The 26,087-nt window shown below is 44.5% G+C and overlaps 1 protein-coding gene across 1 annotated transcript in view; it reads left to right on the forward strand.

Annotated features, from left to right (window-relative positions):
* The window catches only part of APLF (aprataxin and PNKP like factor), a 472,148-nt gene that overhangs the window by 397,645 nt on the left and 48,416 nt on the right, over nt 1–26,087 (forward strand). Inside the window, exon 9 of the mRNA XM_082250272.1 lies at nt 22,692–22,738. Within this exon, the coding sequence (XP_082106398.1) occupies nt 22,692–22,738 (47 nt within the window). The remainder of the gene's footprint in view (nt 1–22,691; nt 22,739–26,087) is intronic.

The following is a 26,087-nucleotide window of genomic DNA, read 5'->3' on the forward strand; positions in this document are numbered from 1 at the left end:
TCAAAGCCTCATTTTTGGAGAGATGCTTTCTAAGGTTTGTCCACTTTTGAAGCGATTTAGCTTTTGCATCCCTATTTTTGATACTAAGATTGTTTTTATATTGAAGTCTAACCATTCTCCCATTCAGGTATCAGGATGAGAATGGACATGGTAGAAAGCTTCCTGCTGAGCAAAGTATATGTGTATTTTTCTTTACCTAAGTGCATAAAGTATAAAAAGATTGTTGTAAGTTTGTATAATACAAATTTTATTTCTGACTGAATGAACACATTAATAACACTTCAAGAAAAATTGCAGTGGAAGTGGATCACTTACGTAATTTCTGTTTTTTATAGGAACGAAAGGAAAACATAAAAACAGCATTTAGATCTTTTGTCTAGCACACAAGCCTCCTTGTATTGCCAATGATTTCCTTTAAATCAGTAAATTGTTGAGTCCTCTAAACTGCTGCAGTTTTATTCTTCACTTGGAGAAAACTTGTGTGCACTTTGCTATAAGTGACATAGAGTTGTTTGTATGTACTATGCATGGGAGTAAATGCACTGAAAAAAAATGTCTGATTTGAAAGCTCCTGGGTTATTGGATTTGTAAAAAAAAAAAAAAGATAATATGTAATTGCAGCTTTTTTAAATGTTTTGATAATCTGATATAAAGCAAGTGTGACCAGTACAGTTCATGTGAAGATATTATTTACTTGATGCACATACGCTAAGCAAGACCCTTTTCTGAAGCTGCTAAAGATTTTCTTGATGGCTCACCCAAACTATGTAGTCATTAATGAGCATGGCAGATGAAGATGTACTTGGCACTGATGTGCCAAATCTGTTGGCTTTTAGACTCACTATACTTCCAGCTGTCTTGAAGCCAATTCTTACAGATAGTCTCTTACAGTTGTACAGACTTTTCTCCTGTACTGAAAATACTAAATTGCATAGAGAATTAAGCCCATTGGACTTTGTGAGATATACCATAAACAAATCAAAAACAGTTCTAAAAAACAGTATTTTATTCATTAAGTACAATTGTTATAAAAAAAAAAAAAGACATTCCAGGTGATACGTAAAATGTGCATACATACATAAAAACACAATTGGAGTAATTCCATTATATATGTCTGTAAAAGTATACTTAATTACAGCTGCCAAGTATTAAAGTGTTACTAAACCCAGGGCCCTGCCTTCACTCCTGGTCTCCCACAGTACACAGAACATTGAAATGCAATCATTTTTAGTAAATATAAACTGCTAAATACCTTTTCTCATGAGCAGTATATAGCATTCTTATGACTTCTATGAGTGTCTAATTAAAGCTTGTAGGGGGAGTTTTCATACTACTCTGACTGTCTTATGAGGCTGCAGGACCCCTGACCCTCTGTCTGGACAGTGCTGATTGGACCTGTGCTGATCACATGCACCATCCCAGGGAACAAAAACAACTCTCTAGCAATACACACCAAACTGAGCATGTGCAGAGTGCCTTCAAGGCTCTGTTCTATCTGGAGATGGATTGGTGTCTGTGGAAGAAGGGGAGGATCAGAGAAGACAGGATCAAACAGGCTTTTTACACAATACAGAGGATTAACCTCTTGGGTTCCACAGTAAGTATATCAAGCATGCTTTACTGCACATACAGACTGATTTTACTCTTGTGGGTTTAGTAACACTTTAAATGTAAGAAGAGTAACTGGGTTATATCATATACTTTGTGTGGACATATAGAAGAGAAACTAAGTACCATAAAAACAACTTTATTTTGTGCCATTAAAAATTACTGTCCACATAGAGGTTCACAACATGCAAAGATTCCAATTACAGTTCACATGTGGATTTCTTCTTTGTTCAATGTAATCCTTCTTCAGGAGTACATGTGATAGAATCAGTACACTGAAACCCACTCCTAATCTTTAAAGCGGTAGTATCCCGCTTTTTGGCACTTTAACCTACAGGTAAGCCTATAATAAGGCTTACCTGCAGGTACAAATAATATCTCCTAAACCGGCACGGTTTAGGAGATATTTACAGTGCATGCAGACGCTCGCGCGTCATCGCGTCATCGCGGCTCCGGCCAATCATCGCGCCGGAGCCGTCTCTTCTGGCCAATCACCGCGCCGGAGCCGCCGAACCCGGAAGAGACGGCGAGGGATCATGGCAGCGCCCGCAGCGATGTCCGGGGGTCCGTGTCGGGGCTTCGTTCTAAGGTAAGTAATACATAATGGGCTAGTATGCGATGCATACTAGCTCATTATGCCTTTGTCTTGCAGGTTTTTTTTTTTTATGTTTTAGGGTTTACAACCGCTTTAATAGAGTATTATCAGTCAGTAGGGCAGACTGGAATTCATAGCATGTATATGTTGCCCATAGAGGTGCAAATGAGTAAGCCAAGGTGGAGCCACTTTCTCTCAGGTGGAAAATGCAGGCACATTCAGTAAACAGCCAATGGTCTTGTGCACATTATCTTAAAATAAAAGGGCCAACTTCCCAATGGGGAACCATTCATACCCATACAATTTTGGGGAGGCCACAGTAACTAAAATTTTTTATTTTCCATCACTTTACTGTATATTGAGAGGGTAAATCTCCCCAATGGGAACACAGACAGGAATAAAAACCTGACAGAAGTTTTACCTTCCACTCTCTAACTAAAACACAAAACGCTTTACTAAATTTTTCATTAAAAAAACAAAAAAAAAACAAATTGAACTCATCACTTGAAAAGCCCCCCTCCATAATTTGATTAACTGTTTTCTTGCTTGGACTCCATTTTGTAGAATCGCACATCCTCTCTGATAGTTAACTTGAAGTTTCTGTCTTTAAAATCCCCGAATAAATATTTGGTCTCCAGTGGCTGTTCTGTCTTGAGCAAATAAGGAGCAGAATTGTCAGAGTCCAGGTAGCCATGAGCAGTTCATGCAATAATGCAGTTCCATACAGGTATTTTCCATTGATTGTGGTAATGATGAACATAGCACTGGTCCAGACTTCTAGGGCAGTTACTATGTAAATAGAAATATGTCTTACAGAGGATAACTAAATGAAAAAGTGTAAAAAAAAAAAAAAATGTGAATATTTAAAATAAATAAAAAAAAAAAATCAAAACCATTTAAAGCTATTACTGTGTCCACGCACATATGCATGCATATATTGTGAATGATTATACCAGAAAATAAGACTGTAATTTCAAGATATAGAGAAATGCAGATGAGCCACTCAGGTGAGGATCTATAATCAGGTGCAGGTCAGATCCGTAGTCTCCAGCTATATCTTCAAACACAAAGTGATGACCACACACCGATGACCTTTTGTCCTTGTCCGTGATGTTTTGATGTCCAGTTTTCGATCTACAGTGGTGAATAAACTTCACGTATTCACTTACATTGGTGTGCGGTCATCACTTTGTGTTTGAAGAATTTCAAGATATAGGAAGCAGCTGAGTGATTCCACCTAGCTGTTATACAGTATATCATGATACTACATATCATTAAAGGGTCGGTCTAGCTGATTCTGACAGTTTCTTATATCTCGGTGGGAGTCTGTTGGTGAGATCTCTTTCTGTATTTCTGCTGTGGCCATTATTTTCTCACTATTAGATTTTTTATTTTATGTTATATTCTGAAAAATACAGTAGGAGAACAACAGGGACAAGCGGTGGGCAGGATCACATTCAAAACTTTTGTGTGGACAGGAGCAGATCAGATAATATTGCAGGGATCTTGAAGTTGGAGCACCCAAGATAAGCAGCCAGGATACCATCTATAACAAAAATATCACTTTTAAATGCCATTTTCCTATAATAATAATTACAATAGTAAGAAAAAATAAAATTTAATTTCTTGTTCTTGCAACACTGATTTCGTTTTTCTTTTTGTACACAACTTCATTTGGAACCAACATTTACTATATCTCTTTCATTCATTGACGGACACAGCTCCAGAATCTTCTTGATCATTGGGTTATGCTGCCCCCTACAGGAGTAGGACACTAGGCAGGAAAAAGCTTTACCACGCCTATGGGGCAGTCTCGGGGGGGGAGGGGTATACTCCCACTTCCTGCTATTTTTTATTTTTTTTTCTGCCTAGTCAAAAGTAAGGACCTAGTTCATTGCTTCGATCTCTGGTCCTAGCATTTTTTCCTTTTTAAATTTAATTTTTTTCCTCTTTTATTATTTTCTGTTCCTGTGAGAACTGCAATTAACTGCTAGACTGGGCGATAGACTGGATATTCTAGATCCTTAAGGTCTCCCCAGTCCAGCCAGCAAAAGCGTACAGGCCTCAGCTCCGCACTAGGTCAGCTGTAACATAGCCCCACTGAACGAGGGCTGGCCTGCAAGTTAAACGTCTTACGAGGATGCATACGACCTGGTCGTGGGCCGGAGTCGCAGCGTTCCTCCTGACCGACAGCATTCCCATTCCAGTGGAGAGGTGATCTGTCCGGAGCTGTGCCCACTTGGTTCTACGGTATGGTAAGTAGTTGTCCCCTTTCTCCCCCTTGAGGGTTTTGGGGTAAAGTGGGCCCCTCCCTGGGACAGTGGGACCCCCAGGTTCTTCTCCCTCTCCCCAGCCCCTCTAGGGTCACCATGGGTCTTCCGTACCCCTCCCCTCCCAAAGTTGTGAGCTGGCTTTTCCATGTGCTCTGAAGGGGGGCTTCCTTTGGGGCTGCTGCTGGCCAGATTTCTCCGGGCGCACACCGGGGGGGGGGGGTTACAACAGGGTCCTTCGTCACCCTGGGGGTTAGTGACCTGGCAGGGGGTCCTAAGGGCCCCCATGGCTGTTGTGTTGGGCTGGGGGAATGGATGGGTTCACATCCGCAGTCCGCACCGCACGTAGGTTTGCGGCCTACTGGCCGGACACTATTTTGGGAGGCCCTAATGAGAGTGGCTGGAGCCACCACCCTCCATTTGGGCATTCTCCCTCTCCCCCATTGTTCCTGAGCAGTTGGCTCTGGTGGGCTTCACGCCCAGGTGGCGAGGCGCTCACAGAAATTTAGGCCGCGGCTTGCGGCCTACTGGGCGCCTCCGTGGGGGGGGCGGCCCCCTGTGAGTGTCCTGTAGCCACCCGCCTTCCCTTGGATGGGATCTGTGCAGCTGGGCCTCCACCAAAATTTAGGCCATGAGCCATGTGGCCAGCTTGGTGCCTTCCCTGGGGGTGGTCACCTTCGTTTGATGGCAGCATGCCACCATTATTGCGTAGGGCACCCCCCTTAGCGCTGCGGAGCACCTGGGTACCTTGCCTGCTCATCCTTTAAGGGGCCATTTATTTTCATGTGGGCCTCTATGGAGGGGCTCGGAGGGCGACCCCCTTTTTTTTTTTTTTTTTTCTTTTGCTGGGTCCAGTAGGTGGTCCATTCATGGGCCCTGGGTCGACATCCCCTTGTGGGATCACAGTCGGCGACCCTCCCCTGCCTTGTGTCTATGTAACAATCCTGATTGTTATGTTTCGGGATGAGCTTAGTATGTAGCGACCCTACTGGATCTGCGTCCATGCACTTCGAGTGCTCTGATAGTGAGGATGATTCCACTTCTATTGCAGCCGCGCATGAAACAGCGCTGGTGGATGCACTGATTGTATCAGTGCGGGCAACTTTAAAAATTGGAAGATGCAGCTGCTGCTGCTGCGTCGAAGGTGTTGGTTCCCTTTGGTACCCGCAGCTCCCTAAAAGCGGCAAAAGGTATCCCCTTTTTCTGCATACTTCACAAAATTGTCACGAGTCAGTGACCTAAACGCATTATGTCGGTGCCTAAGCATTTTTTCGCTAGACGTATCCCTTTGAAGAGTCCCTGTTAAAAAAAGTAGACAGTCCCACCTGTCGTGGATTTTCAGGCTGAATAACTCCACTCTAATTTCCGGTGGAGGAGTCTCCAGCTTTTAAAGACCCCTTTGACGGGAGAGCCACATGTTTACTCTGGATGGTTCGGTCCTTAGGCCGGTGTTTACCATAACATTAATGTCCAAGATTTTAACGGAGAGGGCAAAGCTTTGGCGCCAGGATCTGGAGGGGGAACAGCTTCCCCCTGCCCTTGCGAGCTGGCGGACCAGTTGGTCCAGGGGTTGCAGTTTGTCTGTGGTGCCTCTCTGGATGTTGCTCTCTTGGTTTGTAGGCTGTCCATGACAGAAGTGTACCTTCGGCGCATGATATTTCTGGAATGCTGGTCTGTGGACCAGTCTTCCAAGACGGCCCCATCTGTTCTCCCCTTTTTTGGGGATCGCCTGTTTGGATCTTCCTGGATGATATCATTAAGGGCCTTACAGGGGGGAAGAGTACTCTTCTTCCACAGGCTGCCAGGGCCGAGGAGTCTTGTCACAGAGAGCGGGTTCTTCCAGACCTGCAGACAAGCTCTCTTCTGCCTGAAGGGGTGCCCTCACCCGTGTCTGAGGTGGGGGAACGTCTTTGCTTCTTCCGGATCCAAGATTCAAGACATGTAGGTTCATGAGCTGATCCGGTCCGGCTACAAGATCAAGTTTTGGTCCTATCTCCCGGTTCTTTCCTTCCAATCTGCATTTGTCCCCAGACCGCCTGCGGTGTCTCTTTAGGGCAGTGCAAGTCTTTCTACTACAAGGGGTGATTGTTCCGATTCCAAAATCGGAACGTTTTCAAGTTTTCTAGTCAAACCTGTTTACAGTTCCCAGGAAGGAAGGCAAGGTACATCCAATCCTGGACCACAAGGCTTTGAACCACTTGTGTGGGTGCAGAAGTTCCGAATGGAGTCAATTCGTACAGTAGTGGCATCCCCACATCAAAGGGCGCTTACCTTCATATTTCAATTTATGTTGGTCATCAGCGTTTCCTCCGCTTGCCATGGGTGAGAAGCATGATCAATTCATGGCATTACCCTTTGGTCTCGCCTCAGCTCCTTGGATATTCACAAAAGTGTTGGTCCTGGTGTTGGCATTGTGGCGGCAATGGGGGATTGCGGTACTGGATACCTGGGCTATCTTCTTCTGTGAACAGAGTCTCCAACTGCTTTAAAGGACAACCTGAACATTACTGTGCAGACTCTGTAGGAGTTTGGTTGGAAATTGAACTTCAAAAAATCTGCTCTGGTTCTGTCCACCAAGTTGGGCTATCTGGGTCTGACTCTGGACTCGGCTTCAGCCGGGGTGTTTTTTCCAGGAAAAAAAAAAACTGTAAAGCTACAGGATGCGAATCGGTTCCTGTTGTTCAGAAGTCGGTCTTCTTTCTGGACTTGCATGCGGCGCTGTGCGATGGGGTCTACCTTCGAAGTGGTTCCGTTTGCACAGTTCCACTTAAGCCTCTGCAAAGGGAGATTCTTGCCAAGTGGGACAAGGATCCTCAATCTCTAGATAATCTGATCCTGTTGAGCCGGGATTCGAGAGGGTCCCTGATATGGTGGCTTTGCTCTCTAGTGCTTCAACAGGGCAATTCCTTCTTTCCCCTGTACTGGACGGTGGTCCCCGCAGTTGCCAGCCTGTCCGGGTGGGGGGGCGTTTTGAGCATGGATGTGTTTAGTCTGGACTCTGGAGGAGTCAATACTACCGATCAATATATGCTGGAACTTCAGGCGATGAGATTTGTCTAGCTCATTGGACAAATCGCCTTCAGAAGTGCCAGGTAGGGATTCAATCAGACAATGCCATGGTCGTGGTGTGTTTCAATCACCAATGGGGAACATAACGTTTCCTGACATCTCGGGAGGTAGCCCTAAACTTCTGCTGTGTCTCCGTTGGGGAACTCCCCAGATGGAGCTGTTGGCCTTTCGTCTCCACAGGAAGGTACATAGAATTGTGGCAAGGTCTCTGAATCCTCTGGTCGACGTCACGGACGCACTGGTGTATCCTTGGGGCCAGTATCTTCTAATATACGCCTTGGTAGGTGTTTAGTGAGTTCTTAGATCCATAATATGCGTTCTACTCTGCACATGAAAAACGTTAACATTAGCCTGGGAACTAAATGCAAACAAGTGGCCACTGCCCCCACCTATACCTGGTCTTTGCAGCAAGGAGCTCTAAGAAGGGCGACATATGTCAAAAAAATACAAAGAAATTTCCATACTTACCAACCAGCCAGCAACCAACCGAACTGACCTGTCTAACAATATGCGTTAGGAACAGGGGTTTAGTCTGCACACAATTGCAAATTTAGTACATGCATAAGCTACAGACCCTGTCAAGGCACCCTGTGTTCTGTAGTCCCTAACGCTAACTTCTGAGTCTTCACAATGGGAGCACATGCATTGTAATGTATAGGCAGAGGGCAGGTTAACCTGGAAGGAGCCCATCCCTCCTTAAAGGTACAGGGGCGCACTGGACACCCAGCACATAGCGCTATGGCAGCAAAGATGTCAGGGCATTGCCTCATCAATATAATCAAAATACAAAGTGAAATGGTCTAATGGTCTAACTGAACATGTTACTTTACACTGAGTGCACAAAATACAGGTTCATTTTAGATGTTGCTGAGTCATGATATGCCTAGAAGGAGTGTCCATACTTAGGTACTAGTATTTGAGTACAACAGCCTGTCCCCATTTAGCTATTTAATAAGATAGGTTAGGGTTTGTTTTTCAGTGAGGCTTATAGAGCCCGATAAGAGGGTCAGAGGATATGATGACATTATCATATATAAACTCTCAATTTCAATGCATTTCTGCTTCCAGATCATCCCGATAAACCATTTTAGTTTAAAAAAATAATCCGATCCTTGATGCTCAGTCAAGATGACTCTAGTGCCTACTCAGATAACAATAACCCAGATAGCAAGCAATTGTTATGCAAGTTTGAAAAGTGCTCTGCAAGTGTACAACTTAGCAGTGAAAATGTGCAGCAAGTTAACAAGACTTTAAATTCAACGCTGCCACAAATTTTTGGCAAGTTATTCTTACTATCTGGGAATTTTAAAGGATAACCCCCACTTTCTTGAAAAAAAAATATAGCCCAAAAAAATTATATTATTGAATACACAATTGCTACGCAAGCCATATTGTAAATTAATGTTATTAAAAATCTATTTTTCTTCCCAGAAGTCGCTCTATAATTTTCTGTAAAATTCAGTGCAAAATGGCAACCGAAAGACATTCTGTACAGTGTTGGTGTACAGAAAACCCTCAGAATTGTCATTTCCTGCTTGTGTGATATTCCCAGAAGTCTGCTTCAGAATATAGGTCAGATAATAGGCACCCCCTTCAATAGGAATTTCAATTTTGATGAGATGCTCTTTTTTTTTTTTTTTTTTTTTTTTCTATTTAAAGATCGGTATAGCATTCAACATGAGCATGAAAATAAAAAAAATAAATAAATAAAAGGAAAAAGGTACAGAGTTTAGGACACATAGATATAATGGTTACAGAGTCATATTTGTATGAATTGAAGCTTCCAATCATAAAAAGATCAGTGATAAATCCCACTTTGATTCGGTACAACCAAACTGAATATATAGCAAAGCTACAACAAGTTCATGTATATATTCCCCTATGCAAACAAAGAATACCAAATAGTACTTTCCTTACATGTAGGTGGGGAGGGCAGAGGAACACCAGACATCCCACACCTTGTCATACTTATTGGGACATTTGTGTTCAAAAATGTTTTTCATTGGGCAATATCTGATTCACTATCTGGATCCATTGCCGGATAGATGGCGGAGCAGATTGATTCCACTTAAACGCAGTAGCCTTTCGAGCCAAAAATAGTGTTTCCCTCAATAGAATCCTGGTATATTTTGGCCATTGTTCATCGAATATATCCAACAGGCAAATACGTGGGGTGCAAGGCACAGGGATAGAAAGAACTCCAGATAATACAATACTATTCTTTTCCAATATGTATCAATGACAGGGCATAACCACATTATGTGAATAAAATCTGCCCACGGGCAGGTGCACCTGGTGTAGGTAGATGTGTGAATATGATGCATAGCATGGAGTCGCACTGGGGTTAAGTATGACTGGTGAATTATATAGCCGGTGAGATGGTCAGATGGGAGTTACATGCTTCCTCCCAGTCCTCATCCAACAAATCGGGTATAATTATTTTCCATTTAGTGTGAATCTCCAAAGGATGTTTGTTAATCGAAGCATCCAGTAGATGGGAATAGATTGCAGAGATCAAGCCCTTAGGGCCCTGTGATCTTATCAACCCTATCATTGGATAATCAGAGAATTTTGTGCCGGTGACACCAAACTGAGTTTGTAGAGCATGGCGCAGTTAGAAGTATCAATAGAAATCTGTATGGGGTAGTACATATTTTTTTTGTAAATCCGAGACTGATGCCAAAACATTTCCAGTATATATGTCCTGTCGTGTAGCGATACCCCTATCTCCCAGAAGGAATAGTCTGTGAAGCTCAGAACCTGAGGGGACATAGGGTTGCGCCACAAGAGTAACTCCAGATTAATATCATCAAAGCTGTCTAATGTTTTAGCTTCTCTCCATACCATACATGCAAGGGTTAGAATTGGTATGCGGTCTTTTGCCAAGGAGGACAAGGGAGCCCCCAATGGGATCAACAGGTGCTTTAAATTCAACACAAATGGCCAGATGTGATTCTACAACAGCCGGGTTACAGGGGATAGCCAATCAACCAAATGGCATAGTTGCCCCGCTAAATAATAAAGATACATATTAGGAAGTGCCATTCCAGCTTCAGTCTTGGGCCACTGTAGGACAGACAGTGGTAGTTTCCTTCTATTACTCGCCCATATAAATGATGTAAACAGTGTATCTAGAGTTTTAAAAAACTATTTAGGTACCACCGTTGGTATATGAGCAGTTACAAATAAGCATTTGGGCAAAAGCACCATCTTTTTCAAATTAATTCTGCCTGTCACTGACAGAGGGAGTTTGGCCCAGATATTAAGTTTAAGCTTGATCATTTGGAGCAAAGGGTCTATATTAAGTTTCAGAGATGCTCTTTAAGGGTTAAATACTTCTAAAGGTTGCAGGCGTTTTTGTTTTTTCTTTTTCTCAACAAAAGTGGAGTTTTTACTTTTGGAGGAACCCGAATCAAACCAGTCAAGAATTTACGTGTCTTCCCCAAAGATTAAGGCTGCATTCACACTTGAGCGTAGCGTTTTTTACCGCAATTTTACAGCGAGTTTTACCGCGATTTTACCGCGATTTTTTCAGGCGTTTTTCATTGACATCTATCAAAAACGCTGGTAATCAGCCCAAAAAGAAGCTCATGTACTTTTTTCAGCTACAGGCGTTTTGCAAAACGCTCAGATGTGAACAGGGGCCATTTAAATGAATGGGGTTTTACTTGTTGGGCGTTTTGGAAGCGTTTCTTTTGAGCGTTTTTGGAGCTGAAAACGCCCAGGTGTGAATGGAGCCTTAAGAGTTTTATAATAAACCATCTTTAGTTTAACCACTTGTGTTTAGTTTTACCTCCTTCATGACCAGGGCATTTTTTGTTATTTAGCAATAGCTAAAATTCCTCGGTCATATAACACTGTATCCAAACGAAATTTCTCTTACTTCCTCCGACAGTCGCCGCCTCTTCATATTCGTCACATATGGGGTATTAGACTTTGCTCCGAAGGAGTAGCTAGGCAACAGAATATGTTAACATTAAAGCTTTTAACATATCCCACCCTCAAGGGGTGGTCCCCTCAGTCAATACCCTCCTACTTCCTGCAACCATATCTCAGTTTTAATGTCTAGCTTGTCAGGAGTGGCTGGCTCTCTCTGTGCTGGGGCTTTCTGCCCCAGACTCTTTCTTCTTTTTAAAATTTTGTTTGAGTTTTCTCTCTACCTTTACTTAGCTGTTATTTTTGTCAGCGTTAGTTAGTTCTTCTGATGAAGAGGATCATGCGGACTGGGTCTCGGGCTGATCCCCCTGGTCGCAGGTCGTGGGTCAGTGGCTTCCCAGTCTGCCATCGAGCGTTCAGCCAGGTAACGCTCCTGGTACAGTGAACGACCCATCCCTGTTCGGTGCAGGGATGATTGGTGAGGTGGCTACCTCACTGGACGCTGTGCGGTTTCTTAACCCCCATTTTGTGCGTCTTGAATGCGACTCTCCCTGCCTCATGTGCAGCGGCTTGTTCGCCTGTGCGGGTCCCCCACGCCATGTGAGGTAAGTGTATTTATGTGGGGACCTGTCTGTCTGGGGGGTGTCAGTCTGGGACTGTGTAACCTGCCTCTATTCACACTGCTTGTCTCCCTATCTCTCGGCTGCATGCTGTGGGCTGCAAGGGGGGGGGGGGGAGCTGTGTGACACTGTGTGTGTCAGCCTGGTCAGTGTGTGAAGCTGTGTGCTGTGGGGCATGTTTTTTTTTTTGCATGTTTGGGCATATACAGCGATCGCTGAGGCGATCTGACATGTATTCTGATACTGGGATGTCATGTGTGCTTTACTGCACGGTGGAGCGGCGGTTTCGGCGCCAAACGGCGCCATTTTGCCTACACTCGCTCCGGCCGCATGTTTTACATGCATGGCGGCCATTTTCTTGTAGCCTCCATAGGCTTTCATAGAGCGCCCTGGCAGCATCACTTCCTCTTTCCAGGAACACCGATCGAGGCAGCAGCAGCGACGAGGGTCTCCTCAGGTTTTATCCTTCTGTTCTTGCTATCCATTGCCTGTGTTCAGTTTGCATATTCCCTGTGGGGGTCTCATTGTGCTTGAGTGTGGTGCGGTGGGCTGCGCTTGCCGCGCTTGCTTGAAAGGGGCAGTTAACCCTTTATTGTCTGGCATTACAGGGGCAATGGATTCTCAGGAGGGCAAATTTCCTACCGCCTTGGTGGAAAGCCAGGGGACCGCTGTTTCCCCCCCAGGGGGGGATTTAGCCACTATTGTGGCTGGCCTTGCTGCTCAGGTACAGATGCTGGTGGCTGCTCAATCTACTAAAAGGCCCAGAGTTGCTCTTTCCTCTGATTCTGGGGTGAAGGTGATGGGGCTGTTATGGCGGGGGCCTCCTTGTCGGGGTCCCGCTCCTCTCTAGATCTAGTGGGGTCCGAGGTGGAGGCTGAAGTTGAGGGGGTTGATAATTCTCCCCCTGGCTCGCCTGAAGAGCTTGCAATCATGGATGAGTTGATTGCTTCCATAAAGCAAACGCTGCGTTTGCAGGATGAAGTGTGTCCCCCCGCCGCCTTGGCGGCTTATGGGACGCAGAGAAAACGCAGGACGCCGCAGGTTTTCCCCTGCAATGATGATTTTCAGCGCGCTGTTAAGGAACAATGGCGCAATCTGCGCAAACCTTTTGCTGTACCAAGTAGATTCAAGCTGCGTTATCCTTTCTCGCCTTCCACTGATGAAAGGTGGTGTGTGCCTCCCCCAGTGGATCACGCAATTGCGGTTTTAAACAAATCCACTGCGATTCCTGCAGAGGATTCACCTGTGTTCCGTGATGCCACGGATAGGAGATTGGAGTCTCTTGCCCGTCATACTTATTCTGTTACGGGTTCTATGCTTAAGGCTCTGTTTGCTTCTCTCATGGCGGCCCAGGTGATCGCAAGTTGGACGCAGATGCTTAGGCGCGTCCTAGTGGCCGATTCGGCCTCGCCGGCGACCCTGGATATGGTGGATCAAATCCACCAGGGTGTCATGTATCTGTGTGATGCGGACCTGGACCTGGTTCCGTTGGCTGCACGTGTGCACAGCGTGGCGGTGTTGTCTCGCCGCCTGGTTTGGTTGAAATGTTGGTCGGTGGACCAGTCTTCACGTAAGACCTTAGCCAATCTGCCTTATGATGGGTCTCGCCTTTTTGGGGAGTCCTTGGATGTGTTGATTAAGGGGATCACCGGTGGTAAGAGCACTCTCTTGCCCCATTTCCCCAAGGCTAAGGGGGCTTCTGGGAAGAAGCATGCTAATTTTCGGCCCCCTCAGGGGTCCTTTCGTGCCTTTCGGCCGCACTACAAGGGCAAGCCGTTCAAAGGTCAAGGCTCTCAGAAGAAGCCCTGGTCTGGGAAACAGAAGTCCGGCCAATCCGGATCTGCAGCCCATAACAGTTCGGCCTGAAGGGGCGCCCTCACCCAGTTATGGGGTGGGGGGACGCTTGCTCGGTTTTCTTCAACCCTGGTTGACCCGTGTGCGGGACAGATGGGTTCAGGAAATCGTTCGATCTGGTTACAAGATCGAGTTTCTCTCTCGGCCGGAGAGCAGATTTTTTCCCTCAAATCTTCAACTGTCTCCAGAGCGTTTGCGGGACCTGCACCTGGCGGTGCGGGACCTGAGGGCTCAGGGAGTGGTGGTTCCGGTGCCTCATCGGGACAGATTTCGGGGGTTTTATTCCAATCTGTTCACCGTGCCCAGAAAGGAGGGCAAGGTTCGTCCAATTCTGGACTTGAAGGCTCTGAACCGCTCTGTGCGGGTTCGCAAGTTCCGCATGGAATCCCTGCGGTCGGTGGTGGCTGCCCTGGTTCCGGGGGAATTCATGGCCTCCATCGATTTGAAGGATGCGTATCTTCACATCCCCATTTTCGAGGGTCACCAGAGGTTCCTTCGATTTGCCATTGCGGAGGATCACTACCAGTTCGTGGCGTTGCCTTTTGGTCTCGCCTCGGCTCCGCGGGTCTTCACCAAGGTACTTGCACCGGTTCTGGCGTTATTGAGGTCCCAGGGCATTTCTGTCCTGGGGTATCTGGACGACATTCTGGTTCGGTCTGCGACCAGCCAGGGTCTGGAGAAGGACCTGTCTGTCACGATGCAAACTCTGCAGGAGTTTGGTTGGACGATAAATTTTCCAAAGTCGACACTGAGTCCGTCGGTTCGTCTTCCCTACCTTTGAATGATTCTGGACTCGGTGCAGGCGAAGGTCTTCCTGCCGGAAGACAAACTCAGAACTCTCTGCGGACGTGCATGAGAGGTCTGGGATTGATGGTCTCGGCCTTCGAGGCGATTCCCTTCGCCCAGTTTCACACGCGGGGTCTCCAAGCGGAGATCCTGTCCAGGTGGGACGGGCGACCTCAATCTCTGGATCTTCAAATCTCGTTGAGTCTCGTTGAGTCATCGCACCAGAAGAAACCTTCTGTGGTGGCTCCAGTCCCCGTTGGTGTCCGGGGGCAAGTCGTTTCGTCCTGTCTCGTGGACGGTGATCACCACGGATGCCAGCCTGTTGGGCTGGGGTGGTGTTCTGGGCGTTCTGTCCGCCCAGGGAACTTGGTCGGAGGGGGAGTCTTCCCTTCCGATCAACATCCTGGAATTGCGTGCGATAAGTCTCTGTCTTCATCGCTGGACGGACCGGCTGCAGGGCTGCCCGGTTCGGGTGCAGACGGACAATGCCACGGCGGTGGCCTACATCAACCACCAAGGGGGCACCAGGAGTGCCCGAGCGGTTTGAGAAGTGGCCGACATTCTGTCTTGGGCCGAGACTCATGTCCCGGCGATAACGGCGGTTCACATTCCGGGGGTGGAGAACTGGCAGGCGGACTATTTGAGTCGCCAGACCCTGGATCAGGGGGAATGGTCTCTCCACCCGGCTGTCTTCCAGATGTTGTGCGCGAAGTGGGGTCTTCCAGATGTGGACCTGTTCGCGTCTCGTCTCAACAACAAGGTGAGAAGGTTCGTGGCAAGGACGCGCGACCCTCGGGCAGACGCGTCGGACGCGTTAGTGGCCCCGTGGCATCAGTACAGGCTGATGTACGCGTTTCCACCGATTCAATTGCTGTCCAGGTTCCTTCGCAGGTTACACTCGGAACGCAGCACGGTGATTCTTGTGGCACCGGACTGGCCTCGCCGGTCCTGGTACGCAGACCTTGTGAATCTGGCGGTCGACGCCCCGTGGCGTCTGCCTCTTCGAGACGATCTACTGTCTCAAGGACCGATATACCATCCTGCTTTACAGTCGCTGGCTTTGACGGCCTGGCTGTTGAGACCGAGGTCCTGAAGGAGAAGGGTCTCTCTCCAGAGGTCGTTCATACTTTGATCAACGCGAGGAAATCTTCCTCGGGGAAGGTTTATTACCGTACTTGGAAGGCCTATTTTGCCTGGTGTGAGTCCAAGGGGTTTTCACCCCGCACGTACTCGGTTTCCCGTGTGCTGTCTTTCCTTCAAACGGGTGTTGATCAGCGTTTGGCGCTGGCTACGATAAAGGGTCAGGTGTCTGCGCTGGCCGTTCTGTTTCAACGTCCCGTGGCTTCCAACTCCTTGGTTGGCACTTTTGTTCAGGGTGTGCGGCATCTGATTCCTCCTAGGAGGGATCCTTTGCCCCCTTCGGACTTGAATCTCGTTCTGTCTGTGTTGCAACGTGCTCCTTTTGAACAGATCAGGGAGATCTCGTTGTCTATGTTGTCCAAAAAGGTCGCCTTTTTGGTGGCGATCACTTCGGCTCGCAGAGTGTCGGAGCTGGCAGCTTTGTCCTGCAAGTCTCCTTACCTGATTATTCATTTGGATAAGGTGGTCTTGCGACCTAGTCCTTCTTTTCTTCCGAAACGAGTTTTGGAATTCCATCTTAATGAGGATATTGTCTTACCTTCGCTGTGCGCGAAGCCTAAACATCCAAAGGAGGTGAGATTGCATTCTCTGGATGTTGTTCGGGCGATAAGGGTTTACCTTAAATCGACTGAGTCTTTTCGAAAGACGGACTCCTTGTTTGTTCTTCCTGAGGGTCCTCGGAAGGGCATGGCGGCTTCGGCCTCTACCATCGCCAAATGGATCAGGCAGACCATTGAACAGGCCTATGCCTTGCAGGGGAAGGTTCCCCCGGTACCTGTGAAGGCGCACTCTACTAGATCTTTGAGTACGTCTTGGGCCTGTCGTCATGGGGCTTCTGTAGCCCAGGTGTGTAAGGCGGCGACTTGGTCGACCGTGCACACTTTCACAAAATTCTACAAAGTAGATGTTCAGGCATCGGCGGATGCTTCCTTTGGCCGCAAGGTTCTTAGTGCGGCTGTTCCCTAGGGTCCCTTGTTGGGGACTCCTGGCTGTTGGGATAAGTTTTGTATCCCCTGGTTTTTTGTCTTTTCCTGGGTTGTTGCTCCTTTTGAGCACTTGTTTTTTCCTGTTGCCCAGCTGGTTTCCTTCCTTTGGTAAGGTTCCTTTCTTTGATGCGGAGACTGCGTTGCCTTTTCGGCGCGGATGCGTTTCCCACCCCTCATGTTTGCACTGCTTTGGGACGTCCCCATATGTGACGAATATGAAGAGGCGGCGACTGTCGGAGGAAGTAAGAGAAAACGGAATTTTTGTAAAATCTTACCTGTAAAATTCCTTTCTCTGAGTCCTCCGACAGTCGCCGCCCCCGCCCCTCTTTTGGGGTTTGGTTGTATACTCTACTGCTATTCCACTAAAACTGAGATATGGTTGCAGGAAGTAGGAGGGTATTGACTGAGGGGACCACCCCTTGAGGGTGGGATATGTTAAAAGCTTTAATGTTAACATATTCTGTTGCCTAGCTACTCCTTCGGAGCAAAGTCTAATACCCCATATGTGACGAATATGAAGAGGCGGCGACTGTCGGAGGACTCAGAGAAAGGAATTTTACAGGTAAGATTTTACAAAAATTCCGTTTTGCATCATTTTTTCACACAAATAGAGCTTTCTTTTAGTAGTATTTGATCACTACTGGATTTTTTTCCTTTGCTTTATAAATGGAAATATACTAAAAAATATGAAAAAAAATCCACATTCTTCTTTGTTTCTGTTATAAATTTTTTCAAACAAATAATCTGTCTTCAAAAATTTAGGTCAAAATGTATTCTACTACATTTCTTTGGTAAAAATAACCCAAATCAGTGTACAGTATATTATTTAGTCTGTGTCAAAGGTTTAGAGTCTACATACTATTGTACAGGCCTCGACAAAACCCGGGCGCCAGGTCGCATTTGCGACTAGAATTAGCGACCTGGTGCCCTGCAGAGGGTGTCCTGTCATTTTTGTACGGACTTCCGCACACGGAGTGCACGGACTTCCGGGCCGTCCGAAAATTGAGGCCCCGGCTTTTCGGCCTACTTGAGATGAGGCTTCCAATGGGGAACTGGCGCCCTCTTGTGGTGGCCGGGAGTAATGACTGTTGTAATTACTGTTTCCACTGTTTGTTCACAATGCATTACCATCTCCCTGTCCAGTTAGTTACCTTTGACAGGGAGTGTGGTTATTTATTATTAATTTAATTTATTTTTTTAATGTAAAAACCAAATAATATTTTTTTCTTTTTTTTTTTAATTATTAAAAAAATATATATATTTTTTCCAATTATTATTATAAAAAAAAATTATATATATATATAATATATATATTAATATATATATATATATATATATATATATATATAAATATATATATATATATATAATATAATCTTTTTTTTTTTTTTTTTTCCTCATCGCCATGCCACAGCCGAAGGCCCCTTTCACACGGGCTGTCTGATCAGGTCCGCCTGTCAGTTTTTCAGGCATACCTGATCGGACCCTTCATTCTCCTCTATGGAGCAGTAATCTGCCGCCATCTGATCCTGTCCGCCAAAAGCAGACGGATGGTGGTTCTATTTTCTATCCATCCCGTGGATCGGATCAGATGGCATCGGATGGAAAGAGACAGACAGTCTGTTTTCATCCAATTGCGCTAGAGGAGAGTGGGGTTCTAGTCATATTTATGTGTAAATTTGGTATCCGTTTTATTAAATAAAGCTTGGTTGTTAGTTTAAAAAAAAAAAAAAAAAAAACTGGCTCCTAACTTTTTTAGCTGGCTCCTAGATTTCAGGAAAATTTGTCAAGCCCTGCTATTGTATATACAGTATATTTGAAAAAAAGATCAGTCCTGATGTACTGACTGCCTATCTTGTTTCTTGAGACCCTTGGATGCCAGGACAGCACCCCACAAATTAATATTATTTGGAAAGTAGACAGTCCAAAGTATTTAGTAAGAGGCATGGTGAGTTGTTTGAAGTTGTAATGTTTTGGAAAATGAAAAATTTAGTCAATAATTTTTTTATATACTGTCACCAGTTCAGCACAGTATCATCATATGACTGGTGTGGTGATGATCTGCTTAGATCAGGGATTTTAATTTATTATTTTACACTATGATTACTTGTTACAGTAATGATCACTGTAACAGCAATCGTTTGAACTGTCATGAATAGCCTTTATTCATGAACTGTTTACTGTTGTGTTGCTGTGATTTGCCCACAGATATCACGTGGTACAGGGTACTGTGATTGACTCGGGTACTATTTGATCACCGGTGACAAAGCGCAGATCGCACACAGTAGTAAGTTATTTGGCGATCACGTGGTATCTGGGCCACTCACAGCGGCCCAATACTAAACACAGCAATCTGCTGAGTCTGGCGGACACAGCTGTTGCAGGTCGCGCCGCAGGGCGCCCCAGTGGGCACATGCAGTGCACACGAGCAGAGCAACGTATCGATACGTCGCTGTGCCTAGGGGAGCCGCCCACCATCAGTAATTGTACTGAGGTGGTTAAAGATATAATCAAAGCCTTTGTCATGAAATGAGAATTGGCCGTAGTGCCTACATGGATGGCATTAGGTTTAAAAAGGAATCACAATCTAATCAGTCAAGACCTTACATGTTCATCCCAAAGATTAAAGGCTAGGTACGTTTTAAGTTTGCATATAATTTACAAGGTTCGAGGAGAAATAGGACCTAAATTAGACTTTAAGGACTAGATGCGTCACACTGTTATAGCATGCATACAAATAGTATGATATTTAAATGCATTGAGTCATTTTAGAATACATCTAGACTTTGAATAGCCAATAGGTAGGAATGCCATGCTTGAAGTAAACCTATAGGTTATACATACTTCAAGCAGATACAGCTTTGTAAATTGGTGAAAGCCTTAAAGGGTAACTCCACTTTCGTGGGGTAAAAAAAGCAACTTAAAAAAAATTAGTATAGCGTATACAATTGCAGCACAAGCCATATTCTAATCGAATGTTATTAAAGATTACCTATCCTTTTCAATATGCAGCTTTGTATTTCCTGTATGATGCAAAGTAATATGACTATCTGGGGCTGTTCTGGACAAAGATGGTGTACAGAACACACCTAGAAATGTAATATTCTGCTTATGAAATTGGCTCACTGATTTTCGAAGAAGTCTGCACTAAGATACAAGTCAGATTTTGGTGGTGATTAGGTGACCTGGAATTGGAAGTTCTCGGTGAGACCCTAGCATAAAGGGAGATACACAAATATGCCCCACGGAAAAAAAGCCCAGTCCAGTGGGGTCATATATTTGCATATGCTTGGACTGAAGGGGTTCAAATTCTTGCAATTTGCTTGGATCACCCAGAGGCAAATGTTTTTTCTCTCTCAACAGAAGTGGAGTTACCCTTTAAGTGCTGGGTAGATAATTGCCAAATCATTTACATAGAAAGTATGGGTACATTAAGAGACAAGGAGATGCAAGTCTTTGCATGCTTTTTCCAAATTAGCTATATCAGTTGTTGTCAGGCTCTTTAGATTAGGGATTAGATCAGCAGATGAGAAGACTTTAAGAATAACAACGTTGCCAGTGTATGCATTTCAAGTTCTAATTTTCAGTTTTCACTTTATTGTACCTTTAATTGATCATTGCTGATAGGACAGGGAAGATGTTGCAGACAGCTTAGTATAGTACAACGTCTGAGTTATAAAATGTTTCCAACATTAAGTGCTGGTTCACATTTGTGCGATCACCAAGATCGCATGTAATTCGGAGCGCACTGCTCCTAAAATTACATGCGATGTCTGTGCAGTGCAAATTCAGCCATACAGTTTGTATGACTGAATTCGCACCGCAATCGCACTGAAACACGCACAGGACCCTTTTTTTGGTCCGCAGCAGAATCGGATCGCATGGTGGTTCACACTAGTGCGATCCGATTCTGTGCGATCTTTCAGATCACACTGCGATATGCGATCTGATCTGGGGGTGTCGTTAACTTTGAATTGACACCCCCTGTGTATCACATATGGCAGTGTGAACTGCCTGTTGTGCGGATGCGATGTAAGAACAAGCTGTATATTCACAGCGTTCCCGCATCGCACAAATGTGAACCGGCACTTACTGTATAAATCAAATTAAAAACCTGCCCCGTGCATTTATTTGATAATATATAATTTAGAGGGAAAACAAACAACAGCACCCAACGACTGTATTTCCACTTTCTCTATCAGCTCATCCCCCCATAGTTATGAACGTTTGTATCTCTTGACCCTCCCTCTTAGATTGTAAGCTCTAACGAGCAGGGTCCTCTGATTCTTACTGTAGTAAATAGTTTTGTAACTGTACTGTCTGCCCGATATTGTAAAGCACTGTGTAAACTGTTGGCGCTATATAATTCCTGTATAATGAATAATAATAACAACAACAGCACATGATTTAGAAAGAACATTTAGAACCTGCAAGGTATGTTCTGGACTCTGTCTAAATAGAACTACTTAAAACCTACATGAAGGTACATTTAGTGGGAATTCTGATTTTAGCACAGTTACAGTGTTTGCTGAATAATATTACTAGCTCCTTGATTGGCCACTTGTTGCCCGGCACTACTCTTTATTGGATTAATTATTGAGTGGTCCATGTTCATTATTGTACATGCTACATAGTTACATAGTTAGTGAGATTGAAAAAATACATCAGTCCATCCAGTTCAACCTATGATGTGTGTGAGTGTTTGCTGTTAACCATACATTGTATACCCCTGTATGTTGTGGTCTTTAAGGTGCCCATCTATTAGTTTTTTGAAACTATCGATGCTCCCTGCTGATACGACTGCCTGCGGAAGAGAATTCCACATTCTTACTGCTCTGACAGTGAAGAACCCCTTACGTACTTTAAGGTTAAACCGCCTTTCCTCTAGTTTTAGTGAGTGGCCACGTGTCTTATTGTATTTCCTTACTCTGAATAGTTTGTTCCTTATGCTAGGGTCACCAGTACAATATTTGTACATTGATATCATATCCCCACTCAATCGTCTCTTCTCCATAGAGAATAAGTTCAGTGTTTGTAGTCTTTCCTCATAGCTGATGTCCTCCATTCCCCTAATCATTTTTGTTGCCATTCTCTGGACTCTCTCCAGTTCCAGCACATTCTTCCTGAGGACCGGTGCCCAGAACTGGACAGCATACTCCAGATGTGGCCGGACCAGAGTCTTGTAGAGCGGGAGAATAATCTCTTTATTTCTGGAGTGAATCCCCTTTTTTATACATCCCAGTATTCTGTTGGCTTTGCTTGCAGCGGCTTGGCATTGCATGCCACTGCCAAGCCTGTTGTCTACCAGTTTACAGTGCTAGCAGTATGAGGCACTTATAAAATGAAAACAGGTCAGAATACAAGTGTACATTTTTCTGAAGCTCGTGTTTTTATTTTTCACAACTGAGTATTTTGAAGTAATCATCAAAATTGCATGATTTTCGCAAATGGCTGAGTTTTCAGCTTTCCTGGTTATATAAAAATATTCCACGGTAGGCTACCTCTATGTGCATTTTCTGACACCTTTAAAATGGATGTTGACCACTTATATCTATTGAAAAGCTGCCTATATGACATTAAGGCATCGCACTGCTGCTGCAAAGGAATAAAATGTTCTCTTATTCACCTTTCACAATGTGTTTTATTGATCAGTTCTGCTACAAGTACAGTACTTAGCAGCTATACAGCCACAATTCTCAAAGCACCTTTGCAATTGATAACCATTTGCTGCATGTTCTTATATGTTTTATACATTATTGTGGTGAGAAGCCTGAAAAGGAGTATTTAACTTGTAAAATGATTTTTACATTTGTTGTCTATGAAAGAGTTTTTTTTTTTTTACATTTTTCTATGAGCTATAGCAGTGATAAACACTTCTTTTTTACAGGAAAAATCCACAGCACAAACTGGAATACAAGCATACTAAACCACCAGGTAAGCTTTTCCCAACATGTAGTTGTTTAATTAGTTTATCTATTTCTTTATGTAGCGCATTACAAACTACCTTTTCTATTAGCCCATGTCCCAGTTTACCGCTCAATGCCTGTACTGTAGTCCTATTCTCACACTAACTAATAGTAACGTTATAATGCCTCTTATGTCCTGTGGCGATGTTTGATATTACTAGGCTTTAGAACATTGTGACCTTTTAAATCATCTGCTCTAAATTGGTTTTGTTGAATGGAAGCTTGTGTGAAAATTGCATGTTGTAGGGTTGTTTTATGTATTTCTGTTCCCTAAACATCTACTGACGCTTCAGTTCAATGTAGGGATTGGAAAAGAAGAACAATAGGTAGTGCTATTGACATAGAACTTTTGTAAAAAAGCCAAGTGCATGCTGTCCCTAAGCCCATTCAAGACAAAGCAGGGGATTTACTAATGGCACTTTTCCACTGCAAGTACCGGCTCGTACCGGCTCAGCTCTACTCGGCCCTGCTTGGCCCGGTTTGCTTTTCCACTGCTGGTACCGCGTGGTATAGTGTCGGAACGGTTCGGTACGGTACGGTATAGGTTTGCTTTTCCACTAGTAGTACTAAAGTTAAGTGGGTGGGATAACAACGGGGTGGGTGGGATTCTCTGACCAATCAGTGGCTAGTAGTGACTGCATGCAAAGGATTGTTGGATATGGTACCAGTTTGGTACCTGTTGGAACCACAATCAAGTAGGTACTGTTTTTTCAGAGCCGTACCGTACCGTTCGGTTCCATGCAGTGGAAAAGCAAACCTATACCGTACCGAACCGTTCCGACCCTATACCATGCGGTACCAGCAGTGAAAAAGCACAAAAGCGTGCCGAAACGGTACGGTTCCATGCAGTGGAAAAGCGCCATAAAACTGGTGCACAGAGAGTCTGCATAGTAACCAATTGGCTTTAATGTTTTATTATCAAAGCTTAATTTGAACATGCTGAAGTTAGAAGCTGATTGGTCACTATGCACAGGTGCACCAGATTCTGTGTGGCACCAGTTTTAGTAAATCACCCCAAAGTAACAATTTTTTTTTACCAACCCCAACCCTCCCCCATCCCTTCACTCTTTTCCAGACAATACTTGTTTTTGTTGGTTTCCCTGCCAATTCTTTCAGTACCAGGAGCCAAACAAAGTAATCAGTGATCCCAGGTAGCAGGTAAACTCATGCCATGTGACACTGCTGGGCCAATCAGCACTGTCACACAGGGACTTTATAGTCCTTTTTAAGCAAAGGCTCCCTGTTTGAGCAAAGAACCAGACCACCCTGCATAAGAAATAACTTTGTTGCTCGGAACTACTCTTTATTGCATTAATTATTGAGTGGTCCATGACATAAGTGCTGCATGTTTGCAGTGCTAGCAATAGGAGGCATTTATAAAATGAAAACAGGGCAGTTTTGCTGGAAAACTAGCATTTAGTCAGGGAGGCCCCCTATCGGAATACAATAGAACAGCAAGAGAGATCCCCGCAGCAGACATCATGTTGATTCAGGGATCTGTCAGTTTTTTTATCCAACTCACTAACTAAATGAAAAAAAACAACATGACTTCCATACACTTGCCATACACTAGTAGATTTTCGAATGAACAGTTGACTTCAAAATTTAATTTGCTTTTAAAAATCTATTTTGGAATTAATAGACTTTCCAAAATGAAAACCACATACTCTGTTAGAAATTTGTATGTTCGAGCAAATTTTCCATCCTGCTCTTTTGAATTTTTCTGCAACTTCCATTGAAAATGAACATTAGGTTGACCCTACTAACAATTAGAATATCAAATAAACGTTCATATAATTAAAAATCTAGAAAGAGAATTGTGGATTTATGGAAAAAAGCAAGCACAACGTGGAAGGCCAAGGTTTGAATCCTAAGCTAGGCCTTAATTTGGGGTGTTCTAGGAGAAATTACAAAGAATGTTGTATTTAGTCTTGGCACTACAGATACAGCATATAAGGTAACTTCAAATTATCGTTGTCTGATCCAGTTCCTGAGCAGCAGGTCTATTTGTTTCCAAATCATGCCCATGATTTTCTTTTACTCAAAAGTTATCCCCCTTCATGTCAGTCTGGGTCTATTTTTTCTGCCTTGTTGGTTCCAGTTAAGGTGTCAAGATTCAGTGACAGCTAGGGAGACCAGACACATGTAGCTTACACATGGAAACTGCAACCAAACATTGTAGATATCCTTAACCACTTAAGCCCCAGAAGATTTTACCCCCATTCCGACCAGGGGGTTTTTTGCGATTCGGCACTGCGTGACTTTAATGGACAATTGTGCGGTCGTGCGACGCTGTACCTAAACGAATTTGACGTCCTTTTTTTCCCACAAACAGAGCTTTCTTTTGGTGGTATTTGATCACCTGTGCGATTTTTTGATCATGCGCTATAAACAAAAAAAGAGCATCAATTTTGCAAAAATAACAATATTTTTCACATTTTTTTATATGAAATTCCCCCCAAAAAAATGTAAAAATCTAAATTTTTTAACATTTTCGGCCAATTTGTTTTATGCTACATATGTTTGGTAAAAAAAATCACAAAAAGTGTATTTTGATTGGTTTGCGCAAAAGTTATCGCGTTTACTAACATAGGGAAAGATTTTTGTCATTTTTGTTGTTTTTTTTAATGCGTAATGGCGGCGATCTGCGATTTTTTTTTGTGGTACTGCGACATTGCGGCGGACAGATCGGACCCTTGACTGACATTTTTGACACTTTTGGGGTTACCATTGACATTTCTACAGTAATCAGTGCTATACATATGCACTGTTAACTGTAAAATTACACTGGCAGTGAAGGGGTTAACTTTTTTTGAGAGGGAGGGGTTATGTGTGTCCCTAGGGGCGTGATTCTAACTGTGATTGGCTGTGGCTTGAGGTGTAGGAACAGTGATCAACGGTCCTACATAGTAGAACCGTATAATCACTATTCCTACACAGGGGAGAATGACAGGCGGCTTGTATACATCAGCCGCCTGCCTTTCTCCCTCTGCACCGACGATCGCCAAGTGACCGGCGGACATCGGGTCCGCTGGTCACACGCGCGGGGGGGGGGTCCGTGACCGCGCGGGAGCGCGCCTCCGGGGGCACGCACTCGCTCCCTAGACCCTCACAGGCTAGCGACGTAGTACTACGTCGCTCTGCCTGTGAGGGGCTGACCGCCGCAGTAAATAGTCGTGCGGCGGTCGGCAAGCAGTTAAAGTGAGATTTATTTGCAGTGAAACACACAAACAAGCATACACATCAAGCAATGAACATAGGAAACTCCAGCAAACAAGAACCAACCCCAAAGACAAAAATAATTAGTGAACCTAAGA

Source organism: Pelophylax lessonae, assembly GCF_965119305.1.
Source record: "Pelophylax lessonae genome assembly, chromosome: 3".
NCBI classification, from domain to species: Eukaryota; Metazoa; Chordata; class Amphibia; order Anura; family Ranidae; genus Pelophylax; species Pelophylax lessonae.